At 38.6% G+C, this 26,812-nt stretch overlaps 1 protein-coding gene across 1 annotated transcript in view; it reads left to right on the plus strand.

The window, feature by feature from the left end:
• Positions 1-6,233: 6,233 nt before the first annotated feature.
• The window catches only part of LOC129770074 (protein croquemort), a 41,943-nt gene continuing 21,364 nt past the window's right edge, over positions 6,234-26,812 (plus strand). Inside the window, exons 1-2 of the mRNA XM_055772698.1 lie at positions 6,234-6,868; positions 24,216-24,366. Coding sequence (XP_055628673.1) covers positions 24,324-24,366 — 43 coding nt within the window. The 5' untranslated portion in view covers positions 6,234-6,868; positions 24,216-24,323. The remainder of the gene's footprint in view (positions 6,869-24,215; positions 24,367-26,812) is intronic.

Here is a 26,812-nt window from a genome sequence, read left to right on the forward strand (position 1 = left end):
TTACTACACTTGCGAAAAAAATGGATTCTAGTCGCATAGATATAGTTTAGTCGCATACGAATATTGAAAGAAGACTGAAAACCTCTAAACTTTGAGAAATCATAACTCAAAAATGAAAAAAAAACGCATGTTTAATTTTCCGATATGCTATGTAAAAAACCATTAGCTTTAAGAAAAATATAATATATATATATATATATATATATATATATATATATATATATATATATATATATATATATATATATATATATATATATATATATATATATATATATATATATATATATATATAGCGCCCTTGGTCCCGAGACCATATAAACTATAAAAAAGCAAATACAATCAATGATCACGAGAACAAAATCCAAGTTTTTGCAGGTGTAGTATTTTTAATTGTCTTTAATTTGATTTGATTGAATTGACCAGGTAATTGTCTTTTATTTGGTTTGTAGATCACCTAAATCGGTCCAGTAGTTCAAAATTTATGAATTTTTGGAAAAGTGCGAAAAACTGATCTTTCGGACTCTAAAACCGAAATAATCACCCTAAAGAAAAATTATCAAAAAACGGCTCTAATATGTTGCAATAAGAAACAAAAATATCACTCTTCACGAAATTCTGAGAAACACTATATCGGTTTGGTATGGAATGGCTATATATATGTGTTGCGTCGACGTTGACGAGTGTTCGTAGAAATAGGTATACAAGAAACGTCCGTAAACCTAGTGTTAAACGTTACTACGAAACTCAGAGAATCGAACGTAAGGAGAAATGCCGTCAGAATGGATGTTCTATTAGTGATCAGGATCAAAAGCGTGTCGTGAGAGCGTTAAACGGGGTCCCAATGCTTCGGTCAGGGATGTGGCTAAAAAGTTGAATCTGACCAAGTCTTTCGTTCAGAGAGCCAAGGACTGGGAAATTCTATAGACGTACAAAATTCAGAAGGTTTCAAATCGTGACGAACGGCAAAATACGGTGGGAAAATCACAGGCTCGGAAACTGTACACCCAGATGCTGATGAAGCCTAATTGTCTCATCATGGATGATGAAACTTACGTCAAGGCGGACTTCTGACAGTTTCCGGGTTTACTGTTCCAGAAGTAAGGAAGTAGAAACTTTCAAAATTTGCCAAGATATGCATGATTTTGTAAGCGATCTGCTCATGTGGTAAACGGAGCGCGCCATTCGTTACTACCGGGACTGCATATGGACATATCTACCTCAAGGAGTGTCTACAGAAGCGTCTGCTCCCTCTGTTGAAGCACACGAGAGCCGTACGATATTCTGACCGAATCTAGCTTCGTGCCACTATTCAAAGATTGTCCTGTGCGATGCCAACGGAGTCACTTTCGTACCCAAGGGCAAGAACCCCCCAACGCACTGGAACTAAGGGAAATCGAAACATTCTGGGCTATTATGAAGCAGGCACTGCGGAAGCTTCTCAGGGAGATCAAATCTCAGGAAGACATGAAGATAAGATGGGTTTCCGTACAGAAAAAGCTGCAGTCAGATGTTGTACAGAACCTAATGAGTGGAGTGAAGCGTAAGGTGCAAGCATACGGTTATGGTATTGAAGTTGGATGAAATAAATGTGCAAAAGCTGGGTTAGATTTTATTGTCTGAAAGTTTGAAAAGGATCGGTCAACTTGGTAATTTTCCGTGATGCAATTTCATGTGGGACACCCTTTACTTGAGTATGGCGTTGTTCCGATGGAACGGTTTGGTTTCCGAAAGGGAATGACGACATCAACGGTGCTTTTGAACAATGAAAAGACCCTCAACAGTGTGTGTTACGATGGCTACATTATTAACACTAGGTTTACGGACGTTTTTAATATACCTATCTCTACGAACACGCGCCATTCCGACGCAACACACATATATCAACACTTAGAAAGCAATTTAACTATACACTACTAGCTAACCCGACAAACGTTGTTCTGTCACATGAATTAACTAGCGGATATTTTGGTTGTTCAATAAAAATAACTAATGTATCGTAATTGTGCTCAAATGTTTCAACGATTTATAAAATTAATCGAATGAAACGATGATTTGAATGAAAGTGTGTTTGATGTTCATGCCGGCGGAAATGACCTTGCGCATTTCCTTTCGATAAACAAACGTGAAACATTCATGAATATCAGTGCAATCAAGCATTTCATGTCGTGTTTTCCCGAACCTGAATACGGTCCATTCTTTGATGAAAATCAAACGGATAGTTGGAGATGGGAACTATGGCGTGTAGACGAATGGAGTGCTATAGACGATGACCGCCGACAAAAATAATAAAAAAAAACTATTTATCTTAATTAAAATGGTTAGAAGTGGGAAAAATGCAAAAATGTAAAATATGGAAGAATTGAAAATAATTATCCGAACGAATCGCCATTTTGCATTCTGTAACCAATTCGACTCAAGTCCAATCGAATATATAATATATATCTGCTACGGGGTACCTAATTTTCATTTATATTTTTTGTTTTGAAAGTGTGGCATGGTTGCCATATTTGCACAAATTGATTGTACTTGAGTCCAACCGATTACAGAATGCAAAAATGTGATCCGTTCGGGTAATTCTGACTCGATCGGATTCCAAAATACGGGTAAGTATTGGATCAGTAGACGAATCTGGAATTTCCGAGGAATTTACACTATCGATTTCTTAAGGGCGTGTTTTTCCACTAACTAAACTAAAAATGTATGAATGAGTCCTCACGTTTGTTATTCAAACGAATACATCCAGCAACATGTGGGACATAATACGTGTAACGTTGTAATATAGCTCGTTAAAGACATTATTTTATGTTTGAACACACGTGCTGTAATATCATGTGTATTGCGTTTTGGCCTGACAATAGCAATGACCGCATCGGTGATGCTCATGATAGCGTCTCGCAAGTGAATGTGTTCTTCCTCACGCCACTCCTGTTCATTGTGTCGGTGTAATCGTTGTCGTTCGCTCTCTACTTTCGCGTACATGTCGACCATGAGTTGTTGGTTCTGTTCAGAATGTTTGAGAATATTTACACAATACTGCGTAAGATACATGTCAAAATTTTCAAGTCGGGGTATGCCCAAGGCCGAAATGCAAAAAAATAAAATAAAAAAAGATGAGCCGGTGAAATACCATGACCATTGAATTAAAATAAAAGATGAGCCGGTGAAAGATCATGGGCATCTATGTTAAAGTAAAATCTGAGCCGGTGAAAGACCATTTCCAACAATGTAAAGAAAAGTGGCGGAAGACCGAAGTCCGAAGTCCGAAAAAACTGGGACCGAAAGTCCCAGAGTGTCGATTTTTGACAAAAAAAATCGAGATGACACTAGATCTCAACGTTTCATGCAATTTGAAGACATTTGGCATCAAAAAAAAAATTCGAAACCCCCGATTCCCTCCCTCCTTGGGTGATTTTTCGATTTTCAAAAAAACTCAAACTTTCATCGCTTTGCGCCACTCTCCCTTAAGTCCGATTGAGCTAATATTTGGTATAGGGTGTTTTTTTTCGAGGTGGTGAACATTTTTTATGAGGTAACTTTTTGAATTAAGAGATGACCGTTTTCATTGGCACCCTTATATATATATATATATATATATATATATATATATATATATATATATATATATATATATATATATATTGAGCCGGTGGAAGACCATGGCCAACGTTGTGGAAAAAAGTTAAGTCGGTAGAAGACCAATACAACACTTGGACATGTTGAGTAGGAGAAAACCTTTGTTAAGCGCCAGGCGAATTTCAAGCCCTCAATCACTGAGTGGAATAGTTGAGGTTGTGCCGGTTTATAAACAATGGCCAACATTTTGAGTTGGAATTAGCCCGGGTGAAAATGTTGTTACATAATATTAGTAACTAAATATGTGAATGGAAGCAGTGAATTGAGAATGTTCAGGAGATATGAAGATGCCTGAAGATTGAATCAAATAGAGATGGGTTCTGGCGCGGCACATTTGAACAGGAAAAGGTAAACGTTGTTCACTCCTTTCAACTTCGCGAATCACGTGGTTGATTTCGTTAGATTTCACAGAGGGTACTTGAATGGGTGGCGCAGAGTTTGATGGTGAGTATTGGGGAAGGATCATTAAACTGTTGATCATGTTGCTCAATCAGTTTCTGAGTTCTGAGAGGAGTTCCTTTGTAATTTGGAATACTACAGTTTTTACAGTAAGAGGTGTTTCACACCTCCTACATCGAAGGTCAATTGAAAAGGTGTTTGCATGGTAGCATTTAAGATGCTGGATTTTTTACGTTTCCATCGTTTATTTTCTATTTAAGCAAAGTGTATTTTGAACATGCTCCTGTTTCGAAATCAGACATTTTGTATCCAGAACCGGTTTGTTTGAGCACAGTACGATGTGTAAACGATTACGTATTGTGGACATATAAGCATATGGGGTTTGTCCGTAAATAAATTCGTTCTATTTGAAAAACGAACGGCGGTTAAATTATATTATATTATATTGTTCATACAAACATACTAAAATCGCGATTAAGAATAGGTGATGAGGGTCAAAATTTGGTGTTACATGCATGATATAAAGCTATATTTAAGAAAAAAAAATATTCAGGATTTTTTTCTGTACAGGACCAATTCGGTATCAAATATATGGTAATCGGTATCATGCATACTTTACGTTTTTTCTAAGTTTTTCTTTGCATAGTTTCATCAAAAACGGTCGGGTCATTTCGGAGGAGTTTGACCACAAACACCGTGACACGAGATTTTTATATACAATCTCTTCGCACACTGACATCAATTGACATTTTGCGTGTCATTCTTTTTATTGTTGCTTGTCGGCAACAGTTGTTCATCGCTTGTTTCCTTCGAGATAACGATATCGGATAACGGAGATAGCGGATCGGAGTGTTGATAGCGAAAATATTCTTTGTTTTATTTGTTTATGTTAAAAAAACGTCCAAAATTCTACACTACATTATACAATTATATACTAGAATACCCCTTTAAAGAAGTGTCAATGTCAAACATTAAAAGCCCGTGAAAAGTTAATTTTCTGCATTTCTGCAGCTTTGATGACAACATCAACGTAAACGTCATAATTATTGGCGGAATAAGTATTGGAATGTTGAATGCGAAGTATCAAAGCATATTTTGAAACAAGTCATTCGTTGGCATCTGCAAGTGTAAGTTGCTGCCAATGTTGACGCTATTTGGTCGATCCTCACCGTTACACCCGTTATACGTGAACCAACCTTAACCTGAGTAGACCTTGCATAACAAAAAAAAACCCGATCAATTGAAGTACCTTAATCCTTTATATCGTTGAGATAGTAATTCTAGCTAATCGCTTCCGGGCTTCCGTTTTGAATCACAGATGATTTATCTCCCTACGCGGGTAATGATGATGGGAGGCATCAGTCGTCTCGAAGCTTATGCGGTCGGCTCTCATAGTGCATACTAAACGACAGGGGCCGCGTACTGTTCAACATGAAAAAAACGGTGCGGAAGGTAATCGCAATAATACGAACTGCAAATAGCATATAGTCTTCCTCGGAGGGCGTTATCTTACACGAGTAGTTGGTAGTACTAATCGCTAGCGCGAGACATACAAGAAATAGTGTAATCGTGGAACTATTATTGTTGCGATGTTACGCGAGAGCGGTTGTTCGTTGATGATTTCGCTCAGTCGACAGTTGTAAACATCGCTGGGAGTTTATCGATCATCAATTCTCACGCGACCCGTTGATGACAGGTCGGAACGCAGCGGTAGCGCCGAAGCGCGAACGCAACTTGCAATTTCACCCTCACGTCAAAACAAACGGATGATCCTTACCGTCAGTCAGCCGGTCGATCGCCGCTCGGTTCTATTTTTCTCTCCCAAAATGTTCCCTCGTTCTCTCCGAATTTGCTCTCGCGCTCGCAGTCGCATGTGGCTGTGTCTATATGGGTGCACTTTATGGAGACGCCTGGTTTTATTCAGCCCTGGGCTAAATTCGTGACTTGATCATGCTGCTGCTGTTAGCTACTAATCGTTTACTCTCACTCTCTCGTGTACTCTCCGATTCTTGCTCTCATTCTTGCGGCCCAGGGTGGTTCCTGATCATGATCGCGATGTTGATGCTGATGATGATGACAATGATGGTGATGATCTTCTGAGGCAGCGTGCGGTGCTTTTTCTTCTAGTAGTTGGAGCACTGAAGGCTTCCATATATAAACCAATGGGTCGCTGATGCGGCAGTCCTATTTTCTCGGTAACTTTCGAGTGGCGAGGATCACTATTCTCGCCTGGTGCGCAAGTGACGCGTTTTCGTATTGCTCAACCTCTGGTGGTGATCTGCGGTGATTGTGTGCGGTGGATTTGCAGTTGATATGTCCTTAGCCGTTCGTTGAAGCAGTTCTAGCGATCGCTGTAACTGGAAAGGACTGACTAGTAGTAGAACGAAAATAATTGTGAAACGTGAAAATCTGAAAACGGAAGAACGCAGTTGGAATTTGAGCGATCGTCATTGGATAGATAGTCAACTTTGTTCAGTGGTCCGTGTTGTGAATACAATAGTTATCACTGATGTTATCGCGGAGAATTACATTTGTACATTGTTGGAATTGGAAAATCCCGGAAAATTATCGAGTCAGTGATCTGTTAAGTAACAACAAATAAAGGAAGAACTTTAATTGGTGGCGTAACAGTGGCATCAAAGGTGGACCGTGCGAAATATTTAGAAAACAATAACGGAAACAACTCGACTGTTCAACGCTAATTAGTAACTGTGTTCTACAAATCACAAGCAGAGTGTTGAAAACCAAAGTGAACAGCATAGTATCTGTAATTGTTTTGACTAACGAGTGCTATTTTCTGCCTTCAACTTTGTTGCACTGTTTCCGAGCTCAGGTAATCGGGGGATAAATTAGGGTTAAGCAAATTGGGAATGCTTAGTTTCTTCATGCATTCGAGGATTTGTAGTTATTTGTAGTCGCTGATAGTTGTAAATGTTTCATAGTGACAGTTAATTTTGACGGTTTCAAAGATGTTAAACATCTATTATCTATTTTCATGGTATTTATGCTGTTTGAGTTAATACAAAACTTTGATTTTGAACTGAGTTTGAAGTGTTGAGTAACGTGTGTTAACCAAATGCTTTCATATTTTGTTTTCATTATAATACAAGCTACTGTATCGAATGTTTGTCAAAGTTTATATTGGAACTGATTCAAAAGAAACCTGTTTCAAGGCTTCAAAGCGATTGATTTCCAATTAACATTTCTTACAGTGTTTTTTTTTTAAATTATGAAATCGGGAAATCCAAATCCAAAAATCGTATCCAACTTTTCATAGGTTGTATTTTAATACGGTTTGAACTATAATCATACAAATTAAAGGTCTATCTGAATAAATCATGAGTGTTAATCAATTGTTTGTATATATTAACTGGTGGTTTGTATATAATCCGACTGGTGTTCTACTACGTTCTGAACCTTCAGAAATTTACCGGTTTACCGGTTTTTGTATAACTTTGATTAGAAATTAAATATGGCAGATTAGAAATTAGGAACCTATATTTACATACTATTCTAGTAATGAATCCTGCATAAATATTTGGGATGATGTTTTGTATTTAAATTCTGAAGATTTTTGTAGCATACAGATAAAATTAATTAGTTTAGAAAATTTTACAAAAACAGAAAGCAAACCGCTTTACATGAATGGAACTTCTGTTCTGTTTCAGACGTAAGTTGTAAACACAAGAGATTATTTTGTTTACTTGATTTGGGCTCCTTATCCTTATTTAGGCTTACTAACTAACTGAATACTGGATGCATACGAAATTCAAACGGAACATGAATAAAAATTCCTAATTAATGTGCAAGTGAAAAATACTTGTTTCTTTAACTGTTACAATAAAAATTCTCCTAGTTCTCGTTATAATCGTTTAGAATTCCATCGAGGATTGACAGAATCGCGTATGTTGTCCGTCTGTCAACATTCCTTTGGTAAAATTTAAATGTAGGAAATATGAGTGCGTTGTCTCCGTTGGCTCCCAAGCAAATCACCCGCTCTATGGAAAATATTGAAAAGGGTACCAAATAAGAAATTTTGACTATTTTTTGAACCCTTATGAGGCTCACAGAATCTATGGAAAAAACGTACTTTTCAATTTTTTTGCACGCCATTCTCGATAGCTTTGAGATAAAAATTTTAAAAAATACTGAAAGTGCATCTTACTATGGTGTATCGAGAAAATGTGTCAAAAAAATTTTTCATCGAAAATTGAAATACTAAAAATTCTTAAAATATTTTTAAAAAAATGGAGGATAAGAGATTCAGTACTACTCTAATTCGTAGTTAAATGTGTTTCTACGTCTTTTCAAGTTATGTGTGATTTTTTCAGAATTTTGCTATTGATGCGCGATTCAAAAAAATATTTATTTATGAAATTATGTTTTTTATTTAGATTTTTAAACTTAGTACTGGTTTGATTTCTATTTATATCGTATTCATGTGATAGTGAAAAGTTCCCCCAAACCTTATCACCAGAGCTATGGGAAATGTTGTATAAGGTATCAATATAGAAAATTGGGTAATTTTTCTGTATCCCTATATGGTTCACTATGAGAGCTATAGTGAAAAACGTAGTTTTCCTTTTTTCACTCCATACTCAATTGGCTTGGAAATGAAAATTCGACAAAATATCCAAAGGGCGTTTACTATGGTGTACCGCTACAAAATATAAAAAATATTTATAGAAAATAAAATTTTTAAAATTGAAATAATTTTTTGGCATAACGAAATTTTGGATTTTTTTGCGTGATTTTTTTTTGGAATTTTAGAGCGTTGCGGGGTACAATTTTTTGGTGGTTTTGGAATTACTAAATTAAGTTTTGAGTCACAGTATTGCTTTGAAATGTGTTCGTACGGGTTTTTTTTTATATTTATGATTTTTTTTTATATTTAAACATTCATATTTAAATATAAATTTAACATTAATAAGAAAATATCAGAGATTAGAAATATAATTTTCTTTGTACCGCTTCACTGCTAAAATTCTGAAAAAATCACACATATCTAGAAAAGGCGTAGGAACACATTTAAATACGAATTGGAGTAGTACTTTATCTCTAAATTTTCAAAAAGATTTTTTTAGCATTTCGATTTTTGATGAAAATTTTTTTGGATAATATTTCTCGATACCCCATTATAAGATGTACTTTCAGTTTATTTTTTTTATTTTTTATCTCGAAGTTATCGGGAATGGCGTGCAAAAAATTAAAAAATACGTTTTTTTACCATAGATCCTATGGTGAACCTCATAGGGGTTTAAAAAATAGTCAAAATTGCTTATTTGGTACCCCATTCAATATTTTCCACAGGGCGGGTGATTTGGTTTGGGGGCACTTTTTACTTCCCTACCCGACCAGGACCTTTTCATGAAATAATACCAAATCATAAAAAAAAAATCGATTAAAAAACTATTTAAAAAATTAAAACTCATGTTTCTCAAAAAAGTATTTTTTTTTAAATTTTCAAAAAGATTATGTGAATAGCCCTTACAACTTCCAATAAGTCGTCCATACATCGGCAGATGGGCACTTTTACAGGGAAAAAGTTTTTCTAACAACTTCTTTTTTTTTTTGCATTTTAAGTGGTTTAATAACAAAATTCAGTTCGCTGATGGTTATATTTCGGTTTGTGACTTAACAGAGAAGCGATATTGGGTATGTACGGAAAAGTTAATTCATTTTTGAGTAGAAAATTTAAATTATTGGAACAATTGTACTGGTGGGGTAAAACGGACAGTTGCCAGTGGGAGTGAGATGGGCTGTGAAAAGTCTGTTCAATATTTTCCTAAGGAATGCCCTGCGTCTATAAATGGAAATCAAATCGCCGAATGTGGACTATTTAGAAGCTGACTGGAACCAAAAGCAAAATAGTTGTTGGTCTGTTCGTTTACACTGCTGAAAAGCACGATTTCACTTCTACGTGGATTAATTCGATTTTTTCATCTTTTAACGGACATTCGTGATGAATTCATCCCTTGGTTGCATAAAATTATTCCTCTCGCGATCGATAAACCTCTACGCTTCATATATTACAAACCTGTCCATATTCCCCCCACTATATGTCCATATTACCGGCAGCGAAAAAAATGCTGTACTTTTTGGTCTGTTTTAATTTCAGTGAAAAACACTTTTCTGTAAATTATTTGGCCAATTAGGTAGAGAAACTGTATATTGAATTGCAAGAAACTGCATCGAAGTTTTGGGTAACATGAGTTTCCAAAGATATAATTGAAGTTCTTCTTAGCATGTCTGTTTTACCCCCACCTCCCCTATTCCCCTTTTGAGTGGTTTTTCATTTTTCAAAAAACTTAAACTTTGATGTGTTTGCGAATTTTATATATTATGCGGACTATTAAATAAAGTCCGATTGAGCTGAAATTTTGCACAGTGAAAATGGAATACAATGACTTAAAGGAAAACAAGTCATGACAAATAACTAGTTCTACTTTCATCTCAACATTCGTTTTCAGTTTTGAAAAAGTAGGATTTTTACGCTGCTCCATAATATTTTTCTATGTTGTAAAATCTCTTTGGTCGTTTTATTTGAATGGTTACAAGTAATTAGTTCGAGGTGTATGCGTGTACTTTTCAACGAGTACAAAAAATCTACGAAACATTTTAAGACTCATGTTTCAACCTAACAAAAGGTATTTTTTTTAATTTACGCCTATTTATAACTTGCTAGTTTTCAGCCTACATCTTGTCTCTAATGGCCCTAGGGAAAATTCCGCTTTCATATCATATGCCGTTTTGATTAGTTCTTGTTTATTTGTATTTGGATCAACAGGTTTGAAAATGTGTGTTCCAAATTTGGGAGAATTTTCAAATCGAATAACATCGTCCATTCTTCTACCAACGATATGATGATAATTTTTGTTTGTTGATGGGAATTATGCTCAGAATTCCGAATCTCACATTAAACTTTTACTTCAATTGTCGAAGGGAAAATGAGAGGAAATGGGTGATTGGCCTAACAATATTAATTAATGTTAAAAAAATTAAACATGATATGGGAAAAAGGCTTTTTGGACTACCTGCAATTCTGCAACAGGGATTGGATATTGGAAAATATTTGACAATGGTACAACACTTCAAAGTTGATCATTAATGAACTTAACCTTATTTGTGCCCGGTTTTGAGAAGAAAATTTTGAGATAGATAATAGACAGATATACAGTGTGTCAAATAAGTTTCGGGACTGAACATTTAAACTAGTGATTTTATAATTTTTTTTTTATCCCATTTATTTATTTAAGGGTCATTAGCATTTTAGCTGTAACAGAGCCGAATTTTAATCGTGTACCTGTCACATGGTATTCATATATCTATAATTAGCACATTACACAATTCCTTTTATACCATTACATATGGTACATTCACACAGTAGCCATTTAGGCGTAAGAGTATTCTTTCTGTTCTTCCATTATCCAGTTGGACCACCGGACAGCGGAGACAGTTGTTTGATGATTGTTGAGTTATTTATAGAACAGCAGCCCGATGTGTCTTGCAGAGCAGAGCAGTTGTATGGATGAATCGATCTTACTTCGACCGTGGATCGATCTCCATCGCTGATGATTGTTGCGTGGACGTAGTTATTCTGTAACAACACAAAGATGGTCAATGGGGGCCCTGAGTTTTGAACTCACGATCGATCGCTTACTAAGCGAACGCGCAACCAATGTGGCTACGGAGACCCCCGATTTTATAATTGAAAGTAGTTTTATCCAGCTTCAACTCACTTTTTGCGTAGCTTTATGGTGTTTCAAAGGTGTGCCCTTTCTCATTTGAAGAAGTGACGTTAGCACTTCGGAGGGAGCCGTCCTTATATTGTTAAAATCGCATGTTCATGATTTTGAACTAATTTCCGGAAATAAGAGAAGTCAGAGGGTACCAATCCAAGTGAATATGGCCAATGATTAAGGAAATTTTCATTCCGGTGTCACAAAAACAGCTAATTTCGAAAATAATTTAAATTTGAAAAAAAAAAAAAGTTTTCAAAAACGTCCAAACTATCAAAATATGAAGGGAAAAAAATTTTGTTTTGAATTCCTAGACCAGGAAAACCCTTTACAAGACTGGGTATGGCAACGCAATGACCTAACATTATATTGGAAGAAATGAGTAGGATTTTTTTATTCAGTGCGTGGAACTTTCCATGCGTAATAAAACTAATCCAAATGAATATTCATTATTGTTGTTCAATATACTGTGTATTCATGTACTATATGCATCAATTTCACTCCCAGTGCCAACGATGTTTTTTTTCTTATAATCAACGTATCGTAATTGCCGTTAAACAAGAAACAAGAAAACCTGATTCGATCAAGGAAGGAGCAAGGACAAAAATGTCTACTTGTAGGAGAAAAAGAACCGGGTTTTATGTGTGAACGAACTGCCTGTCGCTAACTACCACCGGTGGTCATTATGTCATTTGATAGATAATATCTCTAAGATAGTTCTACGAATAATGGAAAGTAGAAGTTTCAACGAAGTCTAGCTTTGAATAGGCACGAGAAAGTTTCCATTAATTTATCGTGATAAATACGCGACCGTCGCTACATCTGAACACAGTTTCTAAAATATACGATGAATTCCCACGCTCTCAATGGAACCGCAAATAAACCGCTGCTGGTCAGCGAAAACTCATCTAATCCTAAGTCGTTTAACTTGATTAGAACAATTAAATAATACCTGTTCTCATCGGAAGCACACGTAGGCCAAGATAGCTCCCATTATTGTCGCATTTCGTCCGATGAATATTTATTTATTGATCGGTACAGTATTTAAATGCTCTTCAAGCTCAAAATAACTGCAGCTCGTTCATGAACTTGTAACTTGATCGTTGGCCTACAACAAGATCAAATCATTTCGAAAATTTTCATACCAAAAACAAGTTTTTGAAATTTACTCACACCATGTGAGTGAGCCTGATGAATGTTTGCTGTCGGTGCCCAATGGTCTCACAATCTTATCCAAATTCAGCCACACCATTTGTAGCCATATCACGTCGCAACGCCAATCCATTTTTTTTTCTAGACCATGTCACAGTCTCAGGCGTTTGGTCGCTTGCTCACGGTGTGCGAAATTGTCCGCAATTTTTTTTATAATCACCTCATTAAACGTCGCACACACATTGCCTGCACCCGGTAGCCGGTACCACAGAGCGTCGGCAATGCAAATGAATGACTAAACTTCACATCGAAAAGATTCTGGCGATATGTTAATCGTGAGCGCCGCGAATCGTGGGGTGGGGGCTGCATGTTTTTCCAATAGTATTGAACTCCTTTCCATCTTGAAAGTGCGTCAGTGAGTCAAGGGCGGACCACAATCGCGCCGATAAGCGTGCTCTTTCGATCGTATCCCTACGCGTTATGGGAGTCTTTAAACTTGGGAATGGTAGTTGGAAATAATACTAGGGATTTCACTGAGGTATCATATCTGTATGAAGGTTACACAGTACAAACCATCTCTCCAGTGAAGCAGCACAATGCGATGCGGAACCATGAAGACCGAAATATCGGAATTCCTCTCAAAAGATCGGGTTCCATATTTTGAAACGATTAAAATTAACTAAATGATTGAATCTTAGACAATATTTTGTCAAACGATGACGCTTGACAACTTTGAAGCGGTTATCAAAGATTAGTATCTGTGAATTGTTTCGAAAGTTTTTTGTTCTCGATAATCTCAACAGCGATCGAGTTACTACGGTCGTTTGCAATGTACCCAATGTCCTATCCACCAGTGTTTCACCTATAATTATTACAGTAGCTTTGAAAATGTGCTATATCTGTCTCTCGTTGATGCATTAAAGGTACTTCAACAAATGCACCGAAAAAGTCATTCGTTTTCTTTGTCTTCAAAAAACAAACTGCATCAGAAAGTTGATGTCAGAAAGTATAGATGTATTGGCTATCTATGTGCCGCTTCGAAGTTGTTTAACACGTTGAGCCCCGAAGTGTTCTAGCTATGGTTTCCACTCAGTCCGCATCATGAGCATTTGCACAATATCAATGTCGGTTCCTGCTCCCAAAGAGATTTATTGTATAGAAAGAAAATAGTCAGAAATTCGACAAGAAAGTAGTTACAAATCGTAAAACATTCGAAAAAAAATATTTTTCTTTAATATTTCCTTATTTTGTAACTGTCAGTCCCAGTGATCTGAGTTTTTCTAACGAAAAGTTCAACGTCAGTCCCTTGGAACCGACGCGGGGCTCAACGTGTTAAGATAATTATACTGGATTATTATCTACTACACTGTATAGCTGAGGAACAACATGGTTTAGAGCCTGAAGGTCGACTCTTACAAACCTTTTTGTTTATTGCACGTACTCTAGAAGTCCTCTGCAGCATTTGATAAAATTTTCATACCAAAAACAAGTTTTTGAAATTTACTCACACCATGTGAGTGAGCCTGATGAATGTTTGCTGTCGGTGCCCAATGGTCTCACAATCTTATCCAACTTCAGCCACACCATTTGTAGCCATATCACGTCGCAACGCCAATCCATTTTTTTTTCTAGACCATGTCACAGTCTCAGGCGTTTGGTCGCTTGCTCACGGTGTGCGAAATTGTCCGCTCTCGTGTAATTGCAATAACTGAGATTCGACTCCTTGAATTCAATATCCGATTCTTGACATGGCTACTTTGTAACCTCACTGATCGCGTTATATCAGTAATAATAAGTAACACAATTTGTAATTTTCCCTATAAACATATTGAGTCCCGATCATCTTGGTCCGTAGATTTCTCTACTAAAGGGTGTGTCAAATCAAATTGCATCACGGAAAAAACGCTGTAGAAATTCGCCCAGTAGACCGATCCTTTTGAAAATTTTAGACAGTAAAATAAAAACTATTAAACAACTTTTGGCATTTTCTTTTTATTCATACTTCGAGCCCAAGCCCGTATGCTCGCACCTTCCTCTTTACCCCGTCCATAAGGTTCTGTACAACGTCACGTTGTAGTTTTTTTTGAACAGAAATCCATTTTCTCTTGAAGTCCGCCTCCGATTTGACAACTTTTGGGTTCTTCCGGAGGGCCTGCTTCATAATCGCCCAATATTTCTCTATTGGGCGAAGCTCCGGCGCGTTGGGCGGGTTCATTTCCTTTGGCACGAAGGTGACCCCGTTGGCTTCGTACCACTCCAACACGTCCTTTGAATAGTGGCACGAAGCGAGATCCGGCCAGAAGATGGTCGGGCCCTCGTGCTGCGTCAATAGTGGTAGTAAGCGCTTCTGTAGGCACACCTTAAGGTAAACCTGCCCGTTTACCGTGCCGGTCATCACGAAAGGGGCGCTCCGCTTTCCGCAAGAGCAGATCGCTTGCCACACCATGTACTTTTTGGCAAACTTGGATAGTTTCTGCTTGCGAATCTCCTCCGGAACGCTGAATTTGTCCTCTGCGGAGAAGAACAACAGGCCCGGCAGCTGACGAAAGTCCGCTTTGACGTAGGTTTCGTCGTCCATTACCAGGCAATGCGGCTTCGTCAGCATTTCGGTGTACAGCTTCCGGGCTCGCGTCTTCCCCACCATGTTTTGCCTTTCGTCGCGGTTAGGAGCCTTCTGAACCTTGTATGTACGCAGGCCCTCCCGCTGCTTGGTCCGCTGGACGAATGAACTTGACAAATTCAGCTTATTGGCGACATCCCGGACCGAACTTCTCGGATCACGTCTAAACTGCTTAACTACGCGCTTGTGATCTTTTTCACTGACGGAGCATCCATTTTTGCCGTTCTTCACCTTCCGGTCGATGGTTAGGTTCTCGAAGTATCGTTTTAGTACTCTGCTGACCGTGGATTGGACGATTCCCAGCATCTTACCGATGTCCCGATGTGACAACTCCGGATTCTCGAAATGAGTGCGCAGGATTAATTCACGACGCTCTTTTTCGTTCGACGACATTTTTCCAAATTTACGAAAAATTGACAGTGAAGCATGGCCAACGTGATCTATACACTCTTATCTGATTATAAGCGAAAGCTGAAGATATAATTCCTAAAAATTTAATTTCTACAGCGTTTTTTCCGTGATGCAATTTGATGTGACACACCCTTTATATCTCTATATCCATATACAGCAAATCCATGCCAAACCGATATAGTGGCTCTCGGATTTTCGTGAAAAGTGATAATTTTTCATTTTTTCATCAGGGTGCCCATTTCCATTTTAGGGTGCTCCGAAAAATCATTTTTTCACCTTTATTTTTTCCAAAATGACTTTAAAAAAAAAATCATAACTAGACTAGACTAGACTGGAGGACACTATATTTTTTATATTTTTTTCTGAAAACTGAAGTTTTTACACTACTTATCCAAAAATCCGAGGGGCGTTTTTTACGTAGAACTACATCTCTTGGGGGAGCCAGATAAGAAAACAGGCCACGTTATTATGAAATTATGAAATAAAGTTGACGCTCGAGCGTCTAGCGAGAATGAATAGTCTTTCTCATTCTGCTTATGCTGTGTCATCTTCATTTCCCTTCGAGCTGTGGACGCGAGCGTATATTTCACTCGCTGTGCATCTGATATCGCAATCAACACATCGGGTTGAGCCATGGCAAAGATGGCGTAAGCATAATGATTTTCGCCACATTATATAGGGATGAATCAAGCTGGGGCATAATCTTCGGCTCACAAAGAAAATGTTTCTTCTGCTGGAATGCTGGAATGCTATGTATGATTTAGTTTCGTGTTCAACGCAATACAACTGCAACTGCCAATGACACTAAAAAACAAGTTTATTTTGAGAAGAGTTCTGAAAGATTATAGATGTGTGTATATTAAGACGCTTCAAGCCAGTGTTAGGCTTCGTGTGATGTTTGTTTTCTGTTGCGCAATTTTTGATTTGTTTATCAAAAGCGTATCTCCGTTACTTTTTTGTTGGAATTTGTATTTGCCTTAATGTGTATCGGCCCCGTTCCGATGCAATAATCTCGTAGCTCGGCTAACGGCTTTGACTGAGAATTCGAGAAACGGTTATTCTCGCGGTCATTCTGTGGGACGCTTGTTTGGTTCTGGTTGAATGGCGATGCGCGGAAGATGGCTGTAGGTGCAATACTACTGGGGCAACACTAAACATAAGCACGACACTTGACACTTGCAAATATAGCCATTTTTGTTGCTTTTATGGGAAAGTGGTTAAGGAATGTGGAATAACGGTGGGTGTTGGTGAAAGGAATATTCAATCGTATGTGGCCGAGTGTGTATTTGTCAAATGCGAAAACGTAAACGATAAATAAACAAATTAAAAAAGCGATTGCGTAATCCTACGTCCTAAGAGGTCGTGTCTTGGATACAACCCCCTATATATATTTTTTTGTTTTTGAGCTATGATTAAAGTTAACCGATGTTTTTAATTCCCCCTTTCTTCCAGGAATGACTTTCTTTTTAAATTCATAACTTTTGAACTACTGAACCGTTTGAGATGATTGACATAACAGTAACAGCTGTAACAGCTAACAGCTGAAAAGTTCATAAGATTGACGTCTAGATGGCACCTCTTGCAAAAATCTACTTGACTATCACAAAGCACCATCTTTCAATGGATACGTGTCAAAATTTGAGAGCAATCGGTCGATTGGTTCGTGAGTTACAGCATTGAGAATAAAGCAACTTTTGTAATTGTGAAAAAAATGGAAGTATCCGAATTTCATGTATTGATTGTAAAATTGCATGAATTTGGCTTCGGATTGCTTCCGCATTCACCGCATTCTCCAGATCTGGCCCCAGTGGCTATTTTATTCCGCAGACCTGAAGAGAATGATCGCTGGCAAGAAATTTAAGACCGATGATGAAGTGATTACCGAAACTGAGGCATATTTTGAGGAAAAACCGAAAGAGTACTATAAAAATGATATCGAAAAGTTGCAAGATCGCTGTAATCGCTGTATCGCCCTCGAAGGCAATTATGTTGAATAAAAAAAACTGAATTTTGGCAAAATAATTGTTTTACTGTGTTACCTTACAAACTTTTCAGCCGAACTGTTAATTTGTTTCTTTCAAAGCTTCACGATCTAGCTGACTAGCTCGTTTGGTCCTATGAAGAAGTGAGAGAAAGTAGTGACCAGCGATGGACAATACGTAGGGAAATCAATGTGCAACCATTTTTTTGAATGATAAAGCCGCGTATTTTATGGTATGAGGGCGGACACGAAGATGACACATAACATAATATAAAAATGTTTAACAACCTCCTAACAGCATCAGATCGATCGCGTAGTAAAACGTCCCTTTCAACCTCAATAGTTTATCATATATGCTAATGGATTTTTTTTTTATTTTTTGAAGACGCAAATAACCTGTAAATGCATTTGCATTATCAAAATATATCACATCTTCTTTATGGTATTTGCATCAGAGTGAGGGACTAGCCACCGATGAGGTAAATCATGCAAATGCAAGCAAATGGAAGCCGTTATGGTTTTTTTGCGTTTCTACAGAAGAAATCATTAACATATATGTAGGCATATCTGTTTTAAGGTATGTCAATAAGCCTGCTTTCCATGAGATATACGGTGCGGTGATGAAAGGATGTGAACGTGTTTTTTTCGCTTCTGACGTATTGCTAATATCTCCTGACTTTCACCTCGAGAGGAGAATCTTCAACATTCAATTGAGAGTGTTTTGTCTCTCGGGTGAGATCATGAGTAATCATTTCTCATATTGATATTTTTTTTCATTATTTTCACACAATTATATGAAAGTATATCATATCCAATACTTAGTGATTGGTTCCTCTTGAGCATGTTATTAGATAATGTATCTTGTTTTTATTTCTAATACGATTGCAATGTGTCGATTGGTGAAGCGCACGACTCACATAAATAAACTAAATTCACATTTTAAACGCAGCATTTTTTATTTTGGTTGTTGCACGTAAACCGTTCGTTATTTTGGATAATTTATACTTCATCATTTGTGAACACTTGCAATGGGTTTATCACGTGCACTGATTGTCATATCATTTCCCATGTTATACAATTTTATAGTACCCTGAAATCATTAGACGGAACTCCTCATTAGGGTGTGTATTTTTTGAAGCAAATTTAAACACTCTCAATGATAAGTGAACATCTTTAGTAAATCTTACACCTTAGTAGACGGAATAAGACACACTCATTCGAGATAATGGGAAAAACTAGCTTGGGTGTGATTGAAAATCAAACCGGCCTGGTGCCTGTTTCAGTTCCGGGCGTGTAAATTCTGCGTCATCGTGTAAATTGCCTCAAGCAAACCGGAATGGGAGGAGAGATACTCGTTGCAATGTCAATGACGTGTATTGATGGAGTCTAGTCAGCCCGAATAATCAACTAAGTGCTCGTTCCAGGCTCGTACCGTTAGAACGTTCAACTCAGCTCAGGTAGATGATTTCCCAGACGAGGAATGTGACCAGTCACATTCTTTCCGGCGCTGGAATCTAATTTGCCAGATCAATAAATACTTTATTCTCTAAACAAGTATGATCAGACTTTTGGGACACTGCACGCATGCAAGGTTGTGCTCCAGTTCTACGCTGATTACCTTCAGTGAAAACGAAATAATAAGCCACCGCGACCGTTCAAGCGATTGAATGCTGCATGACACAGAAGAAGGATGTGAAGTATGAATGAGTAATAAGGAAAAATAGTAAACACCGGTAAAAACATGAATTCTGACTCACGCCGATCGACAGGATCAAAGGAGTATTGTGGACAAGGGCAAGTTGCTGGTTTTGCGAAAAGCCACCAGCCGCACAATCTGAATAACCTGTCCAGCAGCTTGTTTTCCTTGGGTGTCGACCTGGATTGGGGTTTCACGATTGAATCAGCCATGACCGCGGGTGAAGTTGGCCTGTGTTTGGGTCACAGTTTTTCACCGCTTTCGTTTGGAATGTGTCATTATTGTAAATTCAAGATGATTCTAACCACTATTATTTATGGGCCTGGCTGCGAATTATTTGTACTGACAACAAAGTTATCCGTTCGATACGACGATCTTGTACGATCTTGTGCAAAGGATGTACCGATTTGATGAAGAACGCTCGCTTTAAAAATGCTATGTCGTCGACAAATGCAGCCAACCTGGAACTGAGAGAAACATATCTAAAGGTGGTTGACGAGCTGAAGGTAGAGATAAAAACCAGTCTAATCGCTGAGTTGAAGCAAGAAATTCAAGGGGGCTTCAACAAATTATCTCCAGCTGCGCTCTCACCAGTTCCACGTTATCTACAATTTAGGGCCCACACCACCACCCCTAAGCGCATACGCGACGAGGACGCCTCGGAGCCAAATGATCAGCCAACAAAGATTTTTCGTGGAACTGGACAATTCGCAGGCAGCACCTTCAATGGATCAACAGCAAGGTCCAATGACAAGTTCGAGGTGTACTTAACTAGAATATCACCTGAAGTGTCCGAGTCCGACATTCAAAATCTCGCTAAGGAATGCTTGCAAACAGAGGATATCGTTGCGAAATCATTGATTCCAAAAGGAAAACTGCCATCATCACTATCATTCGTGTCTTTCAAAGTGAGTATTCCTAAGAATCTCAAATCCAAAGCAATGGATCCTGCCACATGGCCACAAGGAATAGAATTTCGAGAGTTTATCAGCAATGATTGTAATGTTCGGCATTTTTGGAAACCTACGCAGCGTCTCGATCCAGGAGCAACCTCCCCGAATCTGCTGCAACACCAGCCCAATCAACAAGTTCCATTATAGATATAAATCCATCCGATACCCGCAATCCCCCTTCAGGCTCTTCTGACGTTTGCTCTAAATACTTGACGATATACTACCAAAATGTTAGAGGCATCCGCACTAAAACGCGGGAACTATTTCTCAAGCTATCGTCCTGCGACTATGATGTTGTTGTACTCACAGAAACATGGTTACGCCCGGACATCAATAACGCTGAGCTAGCTTCAACATACAGCATTTTTCGATGCGATCGGAGTACTGCCACCAGCGGCCTTCAACGCGGCGGGGGAGTTTTGATTGCAGTTAAAGTCTCTATGAATTGTAGTTCGGTTACTCTGGAAGACTGCAGTAATCTCGAACAAGCCGTCGTTCGCATAAAGCTCTTGAACTCAACGATCTACGTATGCGGAATTTACCTCCGACCCAACTCGCAACCGTCGTTGTATTCTGCACATTCCGAGGCAATTCAACAGCTTCGCGAACGTATCTCGGATTCTGACAAGATTGTCGTAGTCGGCGATTACAATCTACCTCGTCTAATATGGGAGAAAGACGACGATGTCAAGGGTTTGCTGCCATCAAACGCATCCTCTGAACAAGAGATCGTGCTAATCGAAACCTTGGTTGCTTCGGGTTTACACCAAATCAATAGCCTGTTGAATTCAAATGGTCGGATACTTGATCTAGCATTCGTGGACGAGCCAAGTGACGTTGAATTGATTGAACCGCCTTCAGCTCTCCTCAAACTCGACAACCACCACATGCCGTTCGTTCTTCGTATTGATGTTGACGACTTTCTTATGCAGTTTCCTGGAAGCCTGAACGACACTGACAAATACGATTTTCGACGATGCGACTATGCGGAGCTGAACACTGCAATTTCCGCTGTTAACTGGGACATGATTTTCAACGGCCTTGACACAGACGAAATGGTATGTTCATTTTATGACAAAGTGTATAAAATTTTGGATCAGTTAGTTCCGCGTAGACGGTGCAGACAGCATTCTCACAAGCATCCTTGGTGGACATCCGAGCTGCAACAACTTCGCAACGTTGTTCGAAAATCTCGGAAACGCTTTTTCCGAGTAAGGACAGATGATAATCGCAATCATCTTCGTTCAATTGAAACCTTGTACAACGAATGCCAGATTGCATCGTTTCGTGATTACATTGCTCACTTGGAGATGACCGCGAAGCAAAATCCCTCTGCTTTTTGGATGCACGTTCGCAATCGTAAACGGTGTAAGCAATTCCCCGCTGAGATGACGTTAAGGGACAAGACTGCTGATTCTCCGAACGGTGTAGCTAATTTGTTCGCTGATTTTTTCGAAAGTGTGTATAGCACTAACTCACCAGCTTTTTCACCTGTCAGCATCAGAGACTGCCCTACGTTGAATGTGAATCTACCACTTTTCAACATAACGCAATTCGAAATTTGGACTATTTTGAATAAACTCGACGCTTCCAAGGGACCCGGGAGCGACAATCTTCCACCGTTGTTCCTGAAGGAATGTGCGGAGTCTCTGAAAAAGCCACTGTCAACGATTTTCAATAAGTCGCTTCGTCACAGTGTTTTCCCGAAGCTATGGAAGACAGCTTCTATCTGCCCGATATTTAAAACAGATTCGAATCACCTCGTGGAAAATTACCGTGGTATCTCCATTTTGTGTTGCCTGGCGAAAGTGTTAGAGGAATTAGTGCACAACGTTCTCTATTCAGCATCCCGAACAACTATCTCCGAATTTCAACATGGATTCGTAAAGAAGCGGTCAACCACAACAAACCTCATGGCGTTCACCAGCTTTATATCGTCTGAAATTGAGAAAAAGCAACAAGTAGACGCCATTTATTTCGATTTCTCGAAAGCGTTCGACAAAGTACCTCACGACCTCGCCATTACGAAACTTCGTCACCTGGGTTTCCCTCACTGGATCACAGAGTGGTTGCGTTCCTATCTGACTGAACGTAAGGCGTTCGTCAATATCAACGGTTCGCATTCTCGTGTGTTCCAAATTACATCCGGTGTGCCACAGGGCAGCGTGCTGGGGCCACTAATTTTCGTGCTGTTCGTGAACGATCTGTGCTTCCGATTGAAATCACGTAAGCTGCTTTACGCCGACGACCTGAAGATTTACAGATCCGTCGCATCTCACCTCGATTGCTGTGCACTTCAGGCCGATATTGATGAATTGCAAAAATGGTGCGTTGAGAACGGTATGGAGCTAAACGTGAAAAAGTGTAAGTCTATCGCATTTTCTCGCCGACAATCACGAATCGAATTCATGTACTCAATCGGGTCCGTACCCCTGGAGTGTGTTCTTTCCATCCGCGATCTCGGTGTGACCATCGACAACAAGCTTCGATTCAACGAACACATCAACCTAACAACTACCAAAGCGTTCTCAGTCCTAGGATTTGTTCGACGTAGTACCAGCAACTTCCAGGATATCTACGCCATGAAGACACTATACTGCTCATTAGTTCGTAGTATCTTGGAGTATGCGGTATGTGTGTGGGCTCCATTTCACACAACCCAAACAATCCGAATGGAGAGAGTGCAACGCAGCTTCATTCGTTACGCCCTTCGCTCATTACCGTGGTCTGACCCAACGAACATGCCCGATTATGAAAGCCGTTGTAGACTTATCGCTCTCGAAACGCTTGCCTCCAGACGATCCAATCTACAACGGGTTTTTGTCTTTGATTTGATTTCGGGAAACATCGACTGTCCATCTTTGTTGTCCAGTGTTTCGTTTTATGCACCTTCCCGTCAACTTCGTGAGCGTGACTTACTGTTCATTAGACGACATAGAACCTCTTATGGTCTCAATAATCCGTTGGATGTTTGTTTTCGTTTGTTCAACAGTGTTTGTGATGTATTTGAATTTGACATGTCTAAAAATGTATTTAAAAATAGGATTAAGGGCTATTAGGTTAAGATCAGTCTGTGGAATCGTTTTATAACATTCGAGACGTTGCAAATAAATAAAATAAAATAAAATTGTGCCGCAATCCGGTTTGTTCGACGTTCATTTTCATTCATTTATCCTCACGTGTTCGAACACGCTTCAAAAGCATTTACTCGATTTGTTTACAAACGTCATGACGTGACACGTGAATTGTCTCCGTTTAAAACTAGCACACATAAATGAAAAATGACCCAGTTTATCGTAATTATAATTCTAACATTTTCAGCTCGTTAACCAGTTGATTTGTAACTTTTCTCCAAGAAGCTAGATGGTTTCTCATATTAATTACACCGACGCGTGTCGTTCCCCCGCATTGCAGGGTGTTGACAGAGATGACTTTCCGCACCGGGCGCACTGAATAAACGCGCGAAGTTTCCAACAGTGTTTGCATAAAAATAATTACCCTCTCTGTGGCCACTCCCTCGCTCCGAGTGTCATTTCCTGGAGTAGAATTGGTTTCGATCGGGCGTTTAACACTCTCCATGGCGGTTGATTAATAGTACTCTGTATTGTTGTGGTTTGTTTGTTTGCAGGAATCCGGTGAAGATGGCACTTTGAGTTGGACCCGCGCTTACTGAGAAGTGTTGATACTGAACGTTTGGTTTATTTGCGGCCGGGAACGGGGAGGTGGAAATTTTATCATGACGACGACACCGGTTTTCCCGCTGGACGCTGGACGGAAACGTAAGTGTTGTGACATTCTATATGATGAATTGAATTTTAAGAAGTTTCTCTGTCATTTATTATGTCTTTTCAACATTTGATCTATCCCGTGTTTTCCATGTTTAGTCTTTAAACATTTTAAAGGGTTGATTTCGAAGAACTGTAATATTGATTTTTAGTAAGTTACGGTAATAACTTGTGATATCACGCATATGTGTCTTATCAAGTCTCCATTTTTTTCCATTCTGAAAACACTTACCCCAGATTGATTCAAGATCTCATAAAGAGATGACATTTACAATGTCACGCCAATTTTTAAAAACAGATTTCGAAGTTTCTTTGCAATCGATAGCCAAACATGAGTTTCGTGTTTCGATAGTCAAATTTAGTAAAATTCTTCAATGTTTTGTTGTTTTTCCATACCTTAAATAGTCTTTTTCGTTCCAAAGATCACAGTCAAATGGTCTGTTCTATCCTCTTTCGAAGATCAATTGAATCAGTCTATATTTTTGGGGCCGCTCAGAAGAATCCATCCCAGATCATCGAACTAAGAAACGATAGGGCCGCTAGCCCACCAAGCTTGCACGCATAAAAGCACCTACATTTGTTACGCTGAAAAAAAAAGAAAGAAACACGTTTCGATAATCTTCCACTGTAAAATTTTTAATCCTCTTGAATATAATTTGTTGTTTTTCATTGATCTAGTGGGGCGCTATTAATAACTATACTACTGGCGGTACTTTTGAGATCTGTTTTTTTGTCATCATCCGTGGGTTTCGCTCTTCGTACGCACATCCCGTAATTGCTAGTTCAATTGGATCCGCACTTGAAGCCAGACGCACGGAAAGAGATTAATTATTGTTGTTCCTCACAATAAGAAAAACAGGCATATTCTATGCCAGTTAGTAAGTTATTGATCAAAGAGTAACAATAATTTCCAAATTTCGCGGGCTTTCTATGATTGATTAGTACATTTTTACGTTCACGTGTTTCCCTCATATGTAAACAGTTGTTGCCATCTAATATTCATAGTAAATGAGAATAAACGCGCGTTGTGTGTTGGAGATTTGTAGTTTGAACATGTTGATCTTTTTGCAGAATTTGATCTTGGAACGATCGCGTACATAAACGACAGTACATCCTGCTAAGAGCCTGAGTACATTGGGATCAAGTTTGCTACATTTGTTGCTTCGCTGATAGCCTATTGGCATGCCCGATTATGGCTCTGGCTAAAGCAATTTATGCTACAACTGACAAAAAAATTATAACATACTCAAAACGAGACTCAAGTTCCATACAGCGATTTGTAGTGTGAAGAGTGCGTGCCGAACAACTAAGATTTATCAATTACGGCCTTGAGAAATGTCTTTAGAATGCGTGGGTAATTCTCCTGAATGTTATCCACGCGGGAAGAACGCTTCAATTCTACCGGCAATTACTTGTTAAGACTGATATAATGTAACGAAAGCGATTTATTGTCAAAACTTCAGTTACAATTGTCGAGCGCAACGTTACCAATTCGTAATTTCAGAACCATATTCGTCTTGTTAAAATTGTAGTATCGGAGAACCGAGATCGAAACCTATCGGGCAATCAGCAAAAAGCAGCAGGTTTTCATGGATTAACGATAATTCGAAAATAAAGTAACTGATGAAATTCGAGGAATATTTTAAGGTAATAAAAAGCAGGGTGTGGTTATTCGTTGCACACTTTTTGTGAGAGTTCCGGTCCGTGGGATTTTATCTGGTACAGCCTTATTTTCATTACTCATTGAGAATGCGTAATAAATAGCTAATATTATTCAAGAATATTCAAGAGAAAGTGAACGAATGCAAAAGTAACAGCTGCTGGTCAAGTTATCGTGTGTGAGGGGTAGCACAAAGCAAGATGAGTAGATCCCATGATATCTATTATCGAATGAAACGTTTTATGATCCTTAAATCTTAAATTATTTTTTTTTGTTTTGATTCGAATTTTTTTATTTGACATATATCGAATTATATGAATTTTGTAGTAGAGGTCAGTTTGTAGAAACCCTTGATCATTGTGTGTTTGGGAATGTGAAAAATTGAGGAGTCCATGATGCGTTGAATAAAGAAATACATTGTCGGTTCGTTTTATTGCAGATGTGTTTTCCAGGTTACCTTTTTAGGTAACCCATGAATATTATCCGTCGTCGGATGTTTAAGAATGCGACAAATTGAAGAGCCCGCTGGCCTTCGGGCGGCGAATATCATACAAACATTCCTTCCCTACTCCTGGTGACTGTAAGGACGTGGCCGGCGTCGTTATTAACCATTTAAAACTCGAATCACCGAAAATTGATTTGCTAGTCCCAAGCGTCATTCTGTGTGTTCTTTGTGCAATTTGGTTAGTTCAAGTCAATCACGGAGAGCAACTACGAATTGTACAGTCTACCCAAGCTCGAGCTCATTGAATATATAGCTAATATTTTCGTTAAATGCGG

This window comes from Toxorhynchites rutilus, chromosome 1, assembly GCF_029784135.1.
Source record: "Toxorhynchites rutilus septentrionalis strain SRP chromosome 1, ASM2978413v1, whole genome shotgun sequence".
NCBI lineage: Eukaryota > Metazoa > Arthropoda > Insecta > Diptera > Culicidae > Toxorhynchites > Toxorhynchites rutilus.